A 19593-nucleotide genomic window follows, 5' to 3' on the forward strand; every position below is an offset into this window, starting at 1 on the left:
GCACACCACTTGCAGTAACAACACGCAACATGACAATTCGATTTCAGAACTCATTCCACAGACCAGACACTCATTCACCGTAATCGTAGTCTTTCTCTCTCTTTTTATTAAAGAACGTTGCACTTGACGTCAGCCCTGCTAGTCGTTCGCTTTGTAAAATCAGTGATATCAAAATAGTCATATATATATATATATATATATAATGTTCTCTCAACCACTCTGTAGCGATAACAGTAGTTTGACCCTTTTTTAAAAATTTTTTTAGCGCAACGCGGTTTACTGGTTTACTAATTTGTTCAAAATTTTTTCACAGTTCATCGGCATTCTTATGTTCCGCCTTGACTTCTTCATTGAGTTGAGTGTTGAATTTTTGTATTTTTGTCTTTGGATTTGTACTCTGTATTTATACGACGCCGCGCAAAAGTGTCAAGGTTCCGGCGTGTAATCTCACAGATATATCGAAATAGAAGATTTTCCTATTATTGACAACAATGTTGAGAATGATAGTGACCACTCTGCGGTGCAGCAGTTGCAAAGCATCACAGAAAACGTGAGTTCCGTTTCCCAAAATAATGGATATTTCCTGACACTATAATTTCGCCCACTAATTTGACTAGCAATCAGACGGTAGATTCCGGCACTGCGGACGCCGCTGATCTGCACATGGCTGACGTGCTGAATTCAAAGCTTGATTGTTTACCGAATGAGGTCAAGATTTACCTATTTTTCACACAATTAACCAGATTGCCAGCAGTATGTCAGAGGAAACAACAGTGCAAAGCACTCAGTCTGTTCTTAAGAAATCCGTCAGCTTCCGTAAATGGTAATTGTGCAGATAATGCAACAAACGAGACGTCCTTGGTTGTAGATGATATCTCCACGCCAAAATGCACACCACATGCACTGACAACACGCAACACGACAATTCGAGTTCAGTACTTATTCCACAAATCAGACATTCATTCAACTTAATCGTGAAGTCTATTATATCATTTTTTTAAGGAGCGTTACAATATGGACATCTACATCTGTGTGTTTCTTCTGCTATTCACAGTAAAGTGCCTGGAAGAGGGTTGAGTGAACCACCTTCAAGCTGTCGCTCTACCGTTCCACTCTCGAACGAGTCGCGGGAAAAACAAACACCTAAATTTTTCTGTGCGAGTCCTGATTTCTCTTATTTTATCGTTATGATCATTTCTTCCTATGTAGCTTGGTGCCAACATAATGTTTTCGCAATCTGAGGAGAAAACTGGTGACTGAAATTTCATGAGAAGATCCCGTCGCAACGAAAAACGCTTTTGTTTTAATGATTGCCACTCCAATTCACGTATCATGTCTGTGACACTATCTCCCCTATTTCGCGATAATCAAAACGAGCTGCCCTTCTTTGTACTTGTTCGATGTCATCCGTCGGTCCCACCCGACGCGGATCCCACACCGCACTGCAGTACTCCAGAATAGGGCGGACAAGCGTGGTGCAAGCAGTCTCTTTAGTAGACCTGTTGCACCTTCTAAGTGTTCTGCTAATGAATCGCCGTCTTTGGTTTGCTTTACCCACAACATTATCCAAGTGATTGTTCCAGTTTAGGTTATTTGCAGTTGTAATCCCTAATTATTTATTATTAATTACAGCCTTCAGATTTGTGTGACTTACCACGTAAACAAAATTTAGCTGATTTCTTTTAGTATTCATGTCAATTGCCACTTTTCGCTCCATACAAATATCTTACCTACATCGTTTTGCAATTCGTTTTGGTCAACTGACTACTTTAAAAGACGGTAAATGACAGCGTCATCTGCAAATAATCTAAGATGGCTACTCAGATTGTCTCCTATGTCGTTAATAGAGATCAGGAAAAATAGAGCGCCTATAACACTTCTTTGGGAAAACTTCTGTTTTACTAGATGACTTTTCTTCTAGAACTGCGAACTGTGACCTTTCTGACAGGAAATCGCGAATCCAGTCGCACAACTAAGGCGATACTCCGTAGGCACTCAGTTAGGTTAGGAGACGCTTGTGAGGAACGGTATCGAAAGCCTTCTGGAAATCTAAAAATATGGAATCAATCTGACATCCCCTATCTACAGCACTCATTACTTCATGGGTATAAAGAGCTAGTTGTGTTTCACAAGAACGATATTTTATTAATCCGTGCTATTTGAAATAAATCGTTTTCTTCGCGGTACTTCTTAATGTACGAATACAGTGTACGTTCCAAACCCTACTGCAAATCGACATTAGTGATATGGGCCTGTAATTCAGCGGATTACTCCTACTTCCCTTTTTGAGTATTGGTGTGACTTGAGCAAATTTCCACTCTTTAGGTACGGATCATTCTGTGAGCGAATGGTCGTATAAATTGCTGAATATGGAGCTACAGTATTCTAATTTTTTTTGATTAAGTTGGTGTATATTTCCTGGATTTTGGTTTGCTGACAAGTACCAGTGCGGTCCTGTGTACATGTAGCATAGAAACAGGGAAGCCAGGAAGTGAAAGCTGTGTTTCTGACAGAAATCTGGTCAGATGAGTAGTTCATTAGAATGTCGTCTGTCTTCTCCAGAACTGGAGGCCGAGGTGCCCGCCTACCTGAAACACGTCTCCAGCTACTCACGGGATGTTGTGCAGTTGCTCTCACATGGTGTGAGGCACATATCAGCAGCTTTAGTTCCATTCGCATTCGAGATCATGGTAAGTAACGTTTTTCTTCCTCAGTTTGTTACACCTAAGATGAATGAAGAAGTGACACACACAGCCGCGCGTAAGTGGTCAGTTCTGAGAGTCTACTTCCTATGTCTCATCCACACTGTCGTTATCTTTGCCTGTCCGATAGTGACGTTAATCATCTGTAAGAGTTCTGACTCTCCCGTACGTCTACGATACTTGCAGCGTTGTTAGAGAGAGAGAATGCAAGCTGAAAACGGATAAGGACTGTGAAAAAATTCGACCCTTTCGTCTTCCTCGTAATGTGTTAGCGGTCTGCTGAGTCAGAAATTGAATTACTAGTGCAGCCTTCAAGAAGAATATAATAATTCCAATCCTAAAGAAAGCAGGTATTGCAGATGTGAAAATTACGGAACTATCAGTTTAATAAGCCAAGGCTGCAAAATACTAACACGAATTCCTTACAGACGAACGGAAAAACTGATAGAAGCCGAATTCTGGGAAGATCAGTTTGGATTCCGTACAAATGTTGTAACACGTGACGCAATGCTGACCCTGATCTTAGAAAATTGATTAAGGAAAGGCAAACCTACGTTTCTAGCATTTGTAGACTTAGAGAAAGCTTTTAACAATGTTGACTGGAATACTCTCTTTCAAAAGGGTAAAATACAGGAAGCGAAAGGCTATTTACAATATGTACAGAAACCACATGGCACTTATAAGAGTCGAGGGGCATGAAAGGGAAGCTGTGGTTAGGAAGGGAGTGAGACAGGGTTGTAGCCTATCCCCGATGTTATTCAATTTGTATATTGAGCAAGCAGTAAAGGAAACAAAAGAGAAGTTCGGAGTAGGTATTAAAATCCATGGAGAAGAAATAAAAACTTTGACGTACGCCGATGACATTGTAATACTGTCAGAGACATACTTGGAAGAGCAGTTCAACGGAATGGACAGTGTCTTAAAAGGAGGACATAAGATGAACACCAACAAAAACAAAACGAGGATAATGGAATGTAGTCGAATTAAACCGGGTGATGCTGCGGGAATTACATTAGGAAATGAGATACTTAAAGGAGTAAATGAGTTTTGTTATTTGGGGAGCAAAATAAGTGATGATGGTCGAAGTAGAGAGGATATAAAATGTAGACTAGCAATGGCAAGGAAAGCATTTTTGAAGAAGAGAAATTTGTCAACATCGAGTATAGATTTAAGTGTAAGGAAGTCGTTTCTGAATGTATTTGTATGGAGTGTAGCCACGTATGGAAGTGAAACGTGGACGATAAATAGTTTGGACAAGAAGAGAATAGAAGCTTTCGAAATGTGGTGCTACAGAACACTGTTGAAGATCAGATGGGTAGACCACATAACTAATGAGGAGGTACTGAACAGAATTGGAGGGAAGAGAAATTTGTGGCACAACTTGACTAGAAGAGGGGATCGGTTGGTAGGGCATATTCTCAGGCATCGAGGGATCACCAATTTAGTGTTGGAGGGCAGCGTGGAGGGTAAAAATCGTAGAGAGAGACCAAGAGATGAATACACTAAACAGATTCAGAAGGATGTAGGTTTCAGTAGGAGCTGGGAGATGAAGAAACTTGGACAGGATAGAGTAGCATGGAGAGCTGCATCAAACCAGTCTCTGGACTGACGGCCACACACATATATAAAAAAAAAGAAGCAAAAGGTATGCCAGAAGCCTAATGTCTCTGTGCTTTGTAAAACACAGTAAATAATTCACCAGTTTCTTTATGAATAGCATATATAGGATATTAACAAAGACATAGATGAATAAATGTATTTATAAGCACGCTGCAACCTTTTTTTCGTGTAACTGTGGAGTACTTATGGTCTGACGCGATCGATAGTAATCAGCCACTTTGACCTCCAATAACTCAAGTACTATTTACGTTACATGCCTGTAATTTCAAGCAATTTAGGTTTACACTAATAGCTCTCTAAAGACATGGCGATCGACAAAATAGGATGAAGCGTTTATATTTTGGAAATTCGTTGCTGGGGATTACTTGTCTAATTTACCGTCAGATACTAAACTGTAAGCTAATAAAGATTTTGGTAATCTGATAACAACATTAGAATCTTCGTGCAAATAATGGTAATCTACCGTTCACAGTTCCTATTTTGCTTTTTATTTCACAGTTCAGTAAACCTTCTTCCTGTTTTCGTGCTTGATCTATGTTCAGTTATTGACAGTCTGTCAACTGGGCTCCCGTACCACTAAATCCGAGGGGGATGCAATGGGCAGTTTCCCTTGTGACAAGCAACGCGAACCATATGCTAATTACTTGTTCGTCAGCGGTGCACGTAATAATGAGGGAAACAATTGTTTCGCACCGACCACGGCAGGCAATATAACCTTCCTCCCGCGGAACGGCAAACACTCTCTCGTTTTCGGTCCAGATTCTTTGTTGATGTTTTTTCTCTGTCGATCTATAGGTATGTTTCTGCAGCTTAACATATCTAGCTTAAAATTACACTTTCAAAACATTCCGAATACATCGATTTACGTCGTAACACAAAATTGCAACTTCACCTTATTCTGTTCACGGAAAAAATTTTAAATAACGTGTTAATAAACGTGCGAGTACACAGCACCAGGAAAAAATAAAAGTAGGATTTACATTCACGACGACTACATCTCGTCCCAGTGTTTGAAACAATGTATCCATCCACGCTTATCAGCAGAACAAACAGGTTATATTCAAGGAAAAGGAACTCGTGAACAGTTTCTCAACGTACGACAAGGAATCGAGAAATTGCGAGAGCTTTGTGTTCTTGTCTTGTCTGCTTCCGTGACTATAGGAAAGCCTTTGACTGAGTTGTCTGGGAAAAGTTGTGACAGGTACTTCAGAGTTTGGTGTCTCACCGCACTTGACAGTACTGATCAGAAGTTCACACAATAATCACCTCGCAGCTTCGAAGACAAGTGCTGGTACATCTGATTTCTTCAGCGTATCAAAAAGAGTCAGGGAGGGTTGAGTTCTATGCCCCAAACTGTACAATATTTATATAGAAAATTTTATTAGGAATGCTAGTGATGGCTGGACTAAAGCCATCTCAATTGGTGGTAGACTTATTAACAAGCTCCGATTTTCTGTGGACACCGTACCTGTACACAGCAGCGAAAATGAATTTGCTGAGCTGTTAACAACAGTAAAAGACATTCGTCCATCATATGGGTTGGACGTCAATCTCATCAAGTCGAAACGCATAATAAGTGATCGATGAGTATAGGTCGAACTCACAGGTCTTTCACCTATCTTGGGTCAAACATCTGTGACACGGCAAGGTGTGAAGATGAGATAAGAAGACGGATCACTCTAAAGTGAGTGACTACAAAGGAAATCACCATGATATAGCACAACAGAGCAATAACGACTACCTCCGACTTGCGACTTGTGTTTTCCCTTTAGTTTTATGGTTGCGAGTAGGGTTGTTGACAGAATATCGATAAGCCCAAAAATCGGTATAGATCATGAAATGTTTCGATATACACTCCTGGAAATTGAAATAAGAACATCGTGAATTCATTGTCCCAGGAAGGGGAAACTTTATTGACACATTCCTGGGGTCAGATACATCACATGATCACACTGACAGAACCACAAGCACATAGACACAGGCAACAGAGCATGCACAATGTCGGCACTAGTACAGTGTATATCCACCTTTCGCAGCAATGCAGGCTGATATTCTCCCATGGAGACGATCGTAGAAATGCTGGATGTAGTCCTGTGGAACGGCTTGCCATGCCATTTCCACCTGGCGCCTCAGTTGGACCAGCGTTCGTGCTGGACGTGCAGACCGCGTGAGACGACGCTTCATCCAGTCCCAAACATGCTCAATGGGGGACAGATCCGGAGATCTTGCTGGCCAGGGTAGTTGACTTATACCTTCTAGAGCACGTTGGGTGGCACGGGATACATGCGGACGTGCATTGTCCTGTTGGAACAGCAAGTTCCCTTGCCGGTCTAGGAATGGTAGAACGATGGGTTCGATGACGGTTTGGATATACTGTGCACTATTCAGTGTCCCCTCGACGATCACCAGTGGTGTACGGCCAGTGTAGGAGATCGCGCCCCACACCATGATGCCGGGTGTTGGCCCTGTGTGCCTCGGTCGTATACAGTCCTGATTGTGGCGCTCACCTGCAAGGCGCCAAACACGCATACGACCATTATTGGCACCAAGGCAGAAGCGACTCTCATCGCTGAAGACGACACGTCTCCATTCGTCCCTCCATTCACGCCTGTCGCGACACCACTGGAGGCGGGCTGCACGATGTTGGGGCGTGAGCGGAAGACGGCCCAACGGTGTGCGGGACCGTAGCCCAGCTTCATCGAGACGGTTGCGAATGGTCCTCGCCGATACCCCAGGAGCAACAGTGTCCCTAATTTGCTTGGCAGTGGCGGTGCGGTCCCCTATGGCACTGCGTAGGATCCTACGGTCTTGGCGTGCATCCGTGCGTCGCTGCGGTCCGGTCCCAGGTCGACGGGCACGTGCACCTTCCGCCGACCACTGGCGACAACATCGGTGTACTGTGGAGACCTCACGCCCCAAGTGTTGAGCAATTCGGCGGTAAGTCCACCCGGCCTCCCGCATGCCCACTATACGCCCTCGCTCAAAGTCCGTCAACTGCACATACGGTTCACGTCCACGCTGTCGCGGCATGCTACCAGTGTTAAAGACTGCGATGGAGCTCCGTATGCCACGGCAAACTGGCTGACACTGACGGCGGCGGTGCACAAATGCTGCGCAGCTAGCGCCATTCGATGGCCAGCACCGCGGTTCCTGGTGTGTCCGCTGTGCGTGCGTGTGATCATTGCTTGTACAGCCCTCTCGCAGTGTCCAGAGCAAGTATGGTGGGTCTGACACACCGGTGTCAATGTGTTCTTTTTTCCATTTCCAGAAGTGTATATCGCCGACATATCTTTCCAAGGTTTATCGATATAGAAATGACAATATGGAGTGGCGATATTTTTATTTATATTAGACTTTTTTGCAGTTTGCTACACCACGAAGAAATGCAGATGATAAACAGGTATTCATTGGACAAATATATTATACTAGAACTGACATGTGGTTACATTTTCACGCAATTTGAGTGCATAGATCCTGAGAAATCAGTACCCAGAACAACCACCTCCGGCCGTAATAACGGCCTTCATACGCCTGGGCATTGAGTCAAACAGAGCTTGGATGGCGTGTACAGGTACAGCTGGCCATGCAGCTTCAACACGATACCACAGTTCATCAAGAATAGTGCCTGGCGTATTGTGACGAGCCAGTTGCTCGGCCACCATTGACCAGACGTTTTCAAGTGGTGAGAGATCTGGAGAATGTGCTAGCCAGGGCAGAAGTCAAAAATTTATGTATCCAGAAAGGCCCATACAGGACCTGCAACATACGGTCATTCATTATCCTGCTGAAATCGAATGGTGGAGCCACGGGTCGTAACACATCTGAAATGTAACGTCCACTGTTCAAAGTGCCGTCAATGCGAACAAGAGGTGACCGAGACATATAACCAGAGGCACCCCATACCATCACTCCGGGTGATACACCAGTATGGTGATGACGAATACACGTTTCCAATGTGCGTTCACCGTGATGTCGCCAAACACGGATGTGACCATCACGATGCTGTAAACAGCAGGTGGTTGTTGTCTTGCAAACGTACCCATCTGTTGACTCAGGGATCAAGACGTGGCTGCACGATCCGGTACAGCCATGCGCCTAAGATGCCTGTCACTTCGACTGCTTGTGATACGAGGCCGTTGGGATCCAACACGGTGTTCCGTATTACCCTCCCGTACCCAACGATTCCACATTCTGCTAACAGTCATTGGATCTCGACCAACGCGAGCAGCAATATCGTGATACTATAAACAGCAATCGCTAAAGGCTACAATCCGACCTTTATCAAAGTCGCAAACGAGATGGTACGCATTTCTCCTTCTTACACGCCGGTCAACTGCTGTGTGTATGAGAAATCGGTTGGAAACTTCCCTCATGTCAGCACGTTGTAAGTGTCGCCACCAGCGCCAACCTTGTGTGATTGTTCTGAAAAGCTAATCATTTGCATGTCACAGCATCTTCTTCCTGTCGGTTAAATTTCGCGTCTGTAGCGCGTCTTCTTCCTGGTGTAACAATTTTAATGGCCAGTAGTGTATGAAGCTGTTGTTTCCAAATTGTAGTAAAACATAATTTTACTTTCACTGTGTGGAGTCTTACTACTTTTCGAGCTCCGATCACGTCCAGTATTTCTCTTTGACTCCCTTCACGCAAGTATAGGTGGCACAAAGAAGAAGTCAGAATGCACTAGGTGATGGTTGTGTCAATTGAACAACAAGATTCCCGATGTTGAGAAATAGCACATCAGCTTTGTGCTATTTCTTCACATCGGCATTATTGAAAACAGTTTCTGAAAAAGATGACCACAATGTAAATGACGCTATTGGGCGGAGACGTGTGAGGGGTATGCTGACGTATTGGGGGCTTGGCGGTGTGAACAGAAACCGCAACGTTTAACTTCACCACTCAAAGTTGACTATACGACTGCTAGTTCACTGGCGTTTACAGAACTGAAAAAAAACAGGGAAGTCGACAATAAGTGTTCCAGACAAATTCTGTACGTAATGACTCATGGGACACATTTTATTGCGCCGCTTACATGCAGTTACCATTGTTAGGAAAAATGGTTATCACCAAGCGTGAATGTGCATCATTTTCGTTTCAATTCTTGCTATAAGGGTGATAAGCTGGTAGCTAGCTTGTTGATGTACAGAATATCTGTACTTAATTGTACAGATCTAGAACCGGCAGTATTTTTACAATGTGAACCCGATATATTTATAGGCCCGTCCGTTTTCTGACGATATATCGATACATTTTTCGATATGTCGGTGGCCTGTAACGATATATTTTTAATATCAATATATTGGCTTTCCTATATTTTTGAAAATGTCAACACTCCTTGTTGCGAGACACGGACTCTTAAAGCCAGAGAAAAACAGTTGTAATGTTGATGCATTAATTTGTTCTGAAAGCGGTGCTGATATTCAAGACAATAAAAGCGGGTTAAAAGCTGTGAGCTATCTGGGGAAGTTAACCTTGCATTACTGAACAACTGTTTCACCAGGTATCCAGTCTAGCTTACCAAATTCCCAACCAGACTAACATTAATTATAATCTTTTAGTAGTCATCTCTTGATAACTGGTGATATATATAAAGACAATTTAAATAAAAAGAAGTAAATCAGTTTATATTTGGACATTTATTTTAACATTGATCATTGTTCGGTTAAAATTTCAGCAAATTAAACTTGATTCATAACTAAACTGGTGTCTTATTTAAGATTGTGAAAATGTGAGTTTGTAATCTTACAGAACACATCAAATATGGAACCAAGACTGGGAGACTGCATACAACACTGCATTCATAAAATAACACATGAAGAATGCTGAAACATATGCAAGAGGAAATTAACCACAACCAACCGATTTAATTTTCACCCAAAGAAGTTACATTCATAGCGCAATCATGTCCGTCATGAAATTACCACACACTGGTATACTAAATTCATACTTACTCTCTGTGAAATCTTCCCGAAAAGAATATCTGAGGGCTACTTTGATAATTACACTACATGCTTCACGTGGTCAACTTGGTTTACACAAAGAGTGTAACTCCACAATAATTTTTATAATTAAAATAAATTACATCGAAACACAAATTACAAAAGAAAAACCTCGAACTGGTTACTATCGTCTTACTATTAACCTGATGGGTCAAACAACAGTATAAGCACGTGGTACTGGTCTCACAAAGTACACCCCACGTGGGTCGAACATAAAGAAAAGTTGCTATATTGAAAAATATTGTCAAGACAAGATGTTATAATCTCACGCACTTTCGCATTTAAGATTGATGACCTTAGTTAGAGTTACGGATCATCCACACGTGGTTCCACTTTACTCAGAAAGTAGTGACAAAGCAACTACTGGAAGACATTCTGAACTTCACACTCGAACTACACTGCGTTGCAAATTAAGATAACATTAGATACTTTAGATCTAAACCTGAAATAAAGGTAATTAAATTTTCAGTTAGGTTGAACTTAAGAAATCCATTGTCCTACGGACTTAGCAGACACGCATTTAGCCAGAGATCTTACCACTTCAGACGCTCGCCGCAGACCGAGTGGCTTGGGCCCCTACCGAGGGTGCTTAACAAATACAAACGGAAGTAACCAGAGAGGCAGCTTCCTATACCAACATGACAAGGGACGGACAGGACCATGCCAAGAATAGAAACCTCTTTGCGTTTAGAAAGCGTAGCTACCTGTTCCAACATTAGTTCTACTGTTATCTAGCAGACAGGCTTGTCTGCTACCATCAAGCATGCAACTAGAAATACATTTGCTCATTCATCCTTTCACACAGAAGGGAAGGGGGATGACAGTATCTTATCATATACAACATATAAAAGAAAGTGGATGTAGGTTCCGTATGAGACTGTGTGACATGAATTACATATAAACTGTGTTTTAAAGTGTAGTGGTGTGACAGATCGTTGTTGATTATCTGTAAAAGTAACACGTTCCACTGCTCAGTCTCCTCCCAGATAGCCAGAAACACCACAGTAAATTTAGAAGTGGAATTTATGCCATAAATAACGACAGTTTTAAAAAATTAACGTAAAAGGAATCCAACAGAGACCTTTCACAGTGCATCGAAGCATTTGAGCTTTGGAGCTGGCGCGTGATGCTCCACATAAAACAGACCGAAAGAAGAACAAATGCGTCCATTATTGACCAACTCAGTATCTGCAGGCGCCTTTTCTCCTGTCAACCAAAAAATTCTCCATTTCTATGGCCATATTGTGAGAAGAGGTGGAGAAAATCTCGATAAAATAATCATGAAAGGAAGCGTTGTGGTCACAAGACCGGAGAGAGGGGCAACGAGCGGGTGGACGGATCAAATCAAGAATATCTCTGGTCTTCCTCTTCAGAAGGTTCAGTGAGAAGCTGGTAACAGGCCGGGGTGGAGACATTTGATTAGTCGGGTCACAACGCTCAGCAATCAGCACAACGATTTGTGATGGTGAGGACATGAGGCAAACAGGAACATAGCTGTAGGAAAAAATAAATTTACAGTACTCATCCTGAAAAGACTATTTCGATGTATCAAGAAAGTAAAGCGGAAAACAAGGAAAAAGAAAGCACAGCAAAAAGAAAAAAATTCTGGATCGTGTTATCTTCACATACTGTTGCTACCTAGAAATAATTGGAACTCTCTTATCTGTTGTTATAGGTTGAAAATTGTCTGTATTTAATAAGACATCGCTAGACACTTATTTTGGATTCATGTTGCAATGGCTGTAGAAAACTAAGTGTTAGTCCATGTGCCGGCCACAATTTAAACGTTACATAATAGAGCTACCTATAAGTGTAAATTAAGACTGGCTGCTGCTTGCGAATATTATGCTAGTAATTTCAATTATTCTCTGTGTTTCTCAGAAAATGGATCCGAATGATGAGCGACTCAGTACCTGGATTAATCACGTGGAGCATATGAGAGACATGCTACACACGAAATTAAGGGGTTGGGTACAAGATATGCAATATGTCAGCGAGCAGACAGCGAATTACAAGGTGGAAGAAGACAAGAAGTCGCCTGGGAAGTATATAATAAGGTATACACCACTGTACATTGAAGCCTATGTTAAACTCATTGTTGTGTTGTGTTGTGGTCTTCAGTCCAGAGACTGGTTTGATGCAGCTCTCCAAGCTACTCTATCCTCTGCATGCTTCTTCATCTCCGAATAACTATTGCAACCTATAACCCTTTGAATCTGCTCAGTGTATTCATCTCTTGGTCACCCTCTACGAGTTTTACCCTCCGCGCTTCCCTCCAGTACTAAATTGGAGATCCATTGATGACTCAGAACGTGTCCTACCAACCGATCCCTTCCAGTCAAGTTGTGCCACATTTCTATTCAGTACCTCCTCATTAGTTAGGTGATCTACCCATCTAATCTTCAGCATTCTTTTGTAGCGCCATATTTCGAACGCTTCTAATCTCTTCATGTCTAAACTACTTATCTAAACTATTTTATCAAACTATCTAAACTACTTTATCATACTCATTATGACTCTTGAATCAATTTTTCCTTAACTGTTACGCAAACTACTGAGATTATTTAATTCAAAATGGAGCAAACAAACGTTACTAATGGACGATATTGAAGGAGATGGTTACAGCAATTAGTCATTACGGGATTCCGTTAGGTCTTCAATTTTTGATGTTGTTTTTTGTCTTCAAATGGGTCACATGATACGCAGCAGGTGAGCAGAGCAAACCATTATAATGAACGGTGTTACTACTTTTACTAGAGGGAGTACTGTTGCTTTCGTGTACTACCCAAGTTTTTATAATTTATCTAAACAATGATAACTTGGGCAAACCTCTGGCTACACAGGCAGTCGTAGTTAGGTCAACAGTTCAGCGGCATCGACCTTGCTTGGCTGCTAGTGGGGGTCACTTTACACACGTAAAATAACCCTCCACTTGTGCAATAATTGTAACGGAATGTCATTTTGTTCTATTAATACTGACTATTGAAGAGCGTCTACATTTTTCTGGACCCCTCTGTTCACATTTAAAATCAATTCAGACTATACGGTGAGTCACTAACTGTTACCACCAAGAATAACTCCGAAAGTATGATAGGAGCTGAAAAGTTTGTGGGACAAAAGTTGCACGGGACAACGGGGTCCATAATATGACGTTGGTTTTTTGTTTCTCAGTTCGGCCGCTTCGGAGGTATGAAAGTCCACTTTTTTTTTTTTTAATTGGATGCTATAATCTGGTACTTATTTTCTGATAGCGGCTAACGAGACGTATCCAATGATGTGTAACAGTAAGGTCTTTGAAGGTCAAAAAGGTCACAAAGGTGGCATGAACGTCCATTTACAGAAGATGTTCGTAATGATGACCATTGGTAATACTGCAGTGCCACAATCTTCTTATGATGGATTGAGTGGTATTCCTTATCACATCGGCACTTATCGAAGCACATGCTCTGACAATTCTCTCTCGCATATCTTCATCTGTAGTTGGAACGTATTTATAAACAATGTCTTTTACGAATCCCCTCAAGAATAAATACAGAGGCATCAAGTATGGCGAACGAGCCGGCCACGTCACATCTCCGCGTCCAATCCAACGATTTGGGAATTGTCTCTGAACCTAAGGTCTAGCCGTCAGCGAAAACTGTTCCGGACACCCATCCTGTAGATACCACATTCTGTCCCTTGTTCCTAAGGGTATTTTTTCCAAAAACATACCTAATGTTTCTTACAAGAATGTGGTGTACTTCCTACCATTAAGATTTCCTTCGATGAAATAGGGGACTATAATTCTCTCCTCCAGAATCCCACACCGTACATTCACCGACCACGGTTTTTGGTGTGCAACTTGTCGCAGCCAACACAGATTTTCAGTTGCCCAGTAATGCACGTTATGCAAATTAGCGCTTCCATGGTTCGTGAATGTAGCCTCGTCATTAAATAAAATCACATTAATAAATGTGTCATCCCTCTAAATCTGAAGTTAAGTCCATCGGCAGAATTCAATGTGACGCATACAATCTGTACCAGTTAATTCTTGGTGGAGACTGATATGGTAAGGTTGATATTTATGGCGATGCAGAACATATTCCCTTGCAATTTGACGCGAACTAACACAAGGATCTCGAACAACAGTTGCAAGAGTACCAATTTCCGTTTCCTCGTTAGTAACTGCGTTGATGCGTTGAAGAACCAGTTGCATGTGGCCGAGCGGTTCAAGGCACTTCAGTCTGGAAGCGCGCCACCGCTACGGTCGCAGGTTCGAATCCTGACTCGGGCATGGATGTGTCTGATGTCCTTAGGTTAGTTAGGTTTGAGTAGTTGTAAGTTCTAGGGGACTGACGTCCTAAGATGTTAAGTCCCATAGTGCTCAGATCCATTTTTGATCCAGTTGTTCTCAATTCATCATAAACACGTGTAGGGTGAGTACGTTGGGATATCTTTCAGCGAATAACTCTCTAGATCTCACTGAATTTAGTTGGCAGTCTCTGTAAATGAGAAGCATATCGACGTATTCTTCGAAGGAATACGTCTTTCACATTCGCTTGATTCGACGATACTAGTCATGTCGTTCCCATTAGTGATGTATAGTGAAACCGTCGAATGGTGTTTACATATCGATGGCACGTTAGATGGATACGCCATATTCGGCGAATATTTACTATTTGCACGATATACGAGAGGGAATGCTCAGAGCATGCGTTTCGATAAGTGCCGAAGTGATGAGGAATATCACTCAATACATGATAAGAAGACTGCAGCACTGCATAGTTACCAATGGTCATCACTTCGAACATTTTCTGTAAATGGTCGCTCATATCACATACACGTGAGGCAATACTGACCCTACGACTTATCTTAGAAGAAAGATTAAGGAAAGGCAAACCTACGTTTCTAGCATTTGTAGACTTAGAGAAAGCTTTTGACAATATTGACTGGAATACTCTCTTTCAAATTCTAAAGGCGGCAGGTGTAAAATACAGGGAGCGAAAGGCTATTTGCAATTTGTACAGAAACCAGATGGCAGTTATAACAGTCAAGGGGCATGAAAGGGAAGCAGTGGTTGGGAAGGGAGTGACCCAGGGTTCTAGCCTATCCCCGATGTTGTTCAATCTGTATACTGAGCAATCAGTAAAGGAAACAAAAGAAAAGTTCGGAGTAGGTATTAAAATCCATGGAGAAGAAATAAAAACTTTGAGGTTCGCCGATGACATTGTAATTCTGTCAGAGACAGCAAAGGACTTGGAAGAGCAGTTGAACGGAATGGACAGTGTCTTGAAAGGAGGGTATAAGATGAACATCAACAAACGTAAAACGAGAATAATGGAATGTACTCGAATTAAGTCGGGTGATGCTGAGGGAATTAGATTAGGAAATGAGACTCTTAAAGTAGTAAATGAGTTTTGCTGTTTGGGGAGCAAAATAACTGATGATGGTCGAGGTAGAGAGGATATATAATGTAGACTGGCAATGGAAAGGAAAGCGTTTATGAAGAAGAGAAATTTGTTAACATCGAGTATTGATTTAAGTGTCAGGAACTCGTTTCTGAAAGAATTTGTACGGAGTGTAGCCATGTATGGAAGTGAAACATGGACGATAAATAGTTTAGACAAGCAGAGAATAGAAGCTTTCGAAATGTGGTGCTACAGACGAATGCTGAAGATTAGATGGGTAGATTACATAACTAATGAGGAGGTATTGAATAGAATTGGAGAGAAGAGGAGTTTGTGGCACAACTTGACTAGAAGAAGGGATCGGTTGGTAGGACATGTTCTGGGGCATCAAGGGATCACCAGTGTAGTACTCCAGGGCAGCGTGGAGGGTAAAAATCGTAGAGGGAGACCAAGAGATGAATACATTAAGCAGATTCAGAAGGATGTGGACTGCAGTAGGTATTGGGAGATGAAGAAGCTTGCACAGGATAGAGTAGCATGGAGAGCTGCATCAAACCAGTCTCAGGACTGAAGACAACAACCACATTTTTTATCTTAGTTGACCTTCAAAAACCTTACTGTTACACATCATTGAATTAGTTTCGATAGCCGCCTTCAGAAAACAAGTACCAGACTATAGCATCCCATTTAAAAAACGAAGTTGATCTTCATATCTCTGAAGCGACCACACCGAGCAGCAAAAAACCAACGTCATATTATGACCCCCGTTGTCCCATGCAACATATGTCCCACAAACGTTTCAGCTACTATCATAATTTCGGATTTATTCTAGGTGGCAATAGTTAGTGACTCACCCTGTACACAGGGTGGTCAGGAAAAGTCTGAAAAGCGTCTAAGTGTGTTACAGGGCAGGTTGCACTCAGAAATAAATGTCACAAAGAAAATTAAATACATTCCGCTGTTTCTGAGTCAATTAGCACTGAAGTTATCCAGACAAGTTACTGAGTGTGCAGCTTCAATAATTGGGGTTGCCGAACGTGTTCTTTGTTTGCTTTCCCGAAAACCAAGAAAATGATATAAAAATGGGACACCGACTCAATATCGAACAGACTCAAAGGTTGAGCAGTTTCGTGTACTGTCATCTACGCTGACACCAACTGACACAGTAATTATACCTGGCGGCGAGCTTGAAATTTGATCACGAAACGGTCTGATTGGTTTTATTCAGTGGTATTTATCTCGGAAACGGCGCTAGGTATCGAATTTTTTTTAAAGAATTATTTCTCACGACAATATACCTTGCAACACCATCACAAACTTTTCAGACTATTTCTGACCACCCTGTGTAATAACACAGAATTTTTTTTTTCTTTATTGCGATTTTAAAACCTGTACAACAGGCAGGCTGGCAGCAGCATTCTACGCTGGTCTTCAGCCGTAGAAAAGACAATGAGAAAAAAACAGAAGGAATACATATAATTTACATAATGGCGGGTAATAAAACAGTAGACACATAAATACAAAACCACAGAGCCGTTCACACTCGACGATAATCCACACTACAAACTGTTGACACGACGCACTAACACTGATGATGTCGGTGGCATAAGTGAACGATGGAGTGTGACGGTGAACACTAAACAGAAAACACGACGGCACACACGAGAAATGGATGGCGATGATCTCCGGCGCGCGAATGTTCACGTAACGTGTGTGAGTCCAGGGACCTGCCAAGAGGGTGGGAAGGGTGAGGGGGAGGGAGATGGGAGAGCAGAGATGCCAATGGCAGAGGAGATGGGAGGAGAATTAGAGGGACGGGGGTAGGGGAAGCCTGGGGGAGGAGTGGGAAGAATGGGAGGAGGCAGGGAAGGGGAAGAGAAGGGAGGGAGGGTGCCCAAAGAAAAAAAACACAGGAAGTGGGAGTGAGGATCAAAGTTGGTAGGAGGGGTAGATGGAGGGGAGGAAGGCATCATCAGGGAGGGGGAGCTGGCGGAAGCCACCATGGGAGAGGGTAAGGAGGGTGGAGAGATGGAGAGCAGGTGGGACGTGGGAATACAGTCACGGCAGCGGACGGGGGTGGGAGAGGATGGGTGAGACAAGCGGGTGAGGAGGACCGAGTTTACGGGAGGTTTAGAGGATCTGTACCTGCTCAAGGAAAAGTAGGACGTGTGGGAACGGAATTAGGTCATACAGGGTCCACGTGGGGGAGGGGAGACGGATGCGATAGGCGAGGCGGAAGGCATGGCAATCAAAGATCTGAATTAATTTGTAAAAGGTAGGAGGGGCAGAGTTCCAGGCAGGGTGGGCGTATCAGAGGATAGGGCGGATGAGGGATTTATAGGTGTGGAGGATGGTGGAGGGGTCCAGACTGCACGTACAGCCGGAAAAGAGCTTGAGGAGACGGAGTCGGGAGAGTGCCTTAGCTTGGATTGTCCGAAGATGGGGGGAATAACACAGAACATAGACATTCGTGTACGTCTTCTGCGGATGAAAAATGTATGCTGCTATTGTCGTACGTTAAAGTTTGATGCTTTATGTAGATAAATAGAAGAACCTGTTGGCAATGATAAAAAATTTCATCAACATTTGTTTAACGTTATACAGGGTGGTCCATTGATAGTGACCAGGCCAAATATCTCACGAAATAAGCGTCAAACAATAAAACTTCAAAGAACGGAACTTGTCGCTTGAAGGGGGAAACCAGATGGCGCTATGGTTGGCCCGCTAGATGGCGCTGCCATAGATCAAACGGATATCAATTGAGTTTTTTTTAAAATAGGAACCCCCATTTCTTATTACATACTTGTGTTCTACGTAAAGAAATATGAATGTTTTAGTTGGACCACTTTTTTCGCTTTGTGATAGATGCCGCTATAATAGTCATAAAAGTATAAGTACGTCGTATCACGTGACATTCCGCCAGTGCGGAAGGTATTTGCTTCGTGATACATTATCCGTGTTAAAATCGACCGTTTACCAACTGCGGAAAAGTGCGATATCGTGTTGATGTATGGCTATTGTGATCAAGATGCCCAACGGGCGTGTGCTATGTATGCAGCTCGGTATCCTGGACGACATCATCCAAGTGTCTGGACCGTTCTCCGGATAGGTTAAGTTATTTAAGGAAACAGGAAGTGTTCAGTCACATGTGAAACGTCAACCACGACCTGCAACAAATGATGATGCCCAAGTAGGTGATTTAGCTGCAGTCACGGCTAATCCGCATATCAGTAACAGACAAATTGCGCCAGAATCGGGAATCTCAAAAACGACGGTGTTGAGAATGCTACATCAACATCGATTGCACCCGTACCATATTTCTATGCACCAGGAATTGCATGGCGACGACTTTAAACGTCGTGTACAGTTCTGCCACTGGAACAAGAGAAATTACGGGACGAAGACAGATTTTTTGCACGCGTTCTGTTTAGCGACGAAGCATCAGTCACCAACAGCGGTAACATCAACCAGCATAATTTGCACTATTGGGCAACGGAAAATACACGATGACTGCGACAAGTGGAACATCAGCGACCTTGGCAAGTTAATGTATGGTGCGGCATTATGGGAGGAAGGATAATTTGCCCCCAATTTATGGATGGCAATGTAAGTAGTGCAATGTATCCTGATTTCCTACGTACTGTTCTACCGATGTTACTACAAGATGTTTCACTGCATGACAGAATGGCGGTGTACTTCCAACATGATGGATGTCCGGCATATAGGTCGCGTGCGGTTGAAGCGGTATTGAATACAAAATTTAATGACGGGTGGATTGGTCGTCAAAGCACCATACCATGGCCCGCACGTTCACCGGATCTGACGTCCCCAGATTTCTTTCTCCGGGGAAAGTTGAAGGATATTTGCCATCGTGATCCACCGACA

At 42.7% G+C, this 19593-nt stretch overlaps 1 protein-coding gene across 2 annotated transcripts in view; it reads left to right on the forward strand.

Annotated features, from left to right (window-relative positions):
• LOC124717169 overlaps positions 1-19593 on the forward strand; it is a 56888-nt gene that overhangs the window by 23665 nt on the left and 13630 nt on the right. For both annotated transcript variants that reach the window (XM_047243939.1, XM_047243940.1), the window contains exons 4-5: positions 2563-2690; positions 12203-12378. In XM_047243939.1, the coding sequence (XP_047099895.1) occupies positions 2563-2690; positions 12203-12378 (304 nt within the window). The remainder of the gene's footprint in view (positions 1-2562; positions 2691-12202; positions 12379-19593) is intronic.

The sequence above is a fragment of the Schistocerca piceifrons genome, chromosome 9 (genome assembly GCF_021461385.2).
Source record: "Schistocerca piceifrons isolate TAMUIC-IGC-003096 chromosome 9, iqSchPice1.1, whole genome shotgun sequence".
Taxonomy (NCBI): Eukaryota; Metazoa; Arthropoda; class Insecta; order Orthoptera; family Acrididae; genus Schistocerca; species Schistocerca piceifrons.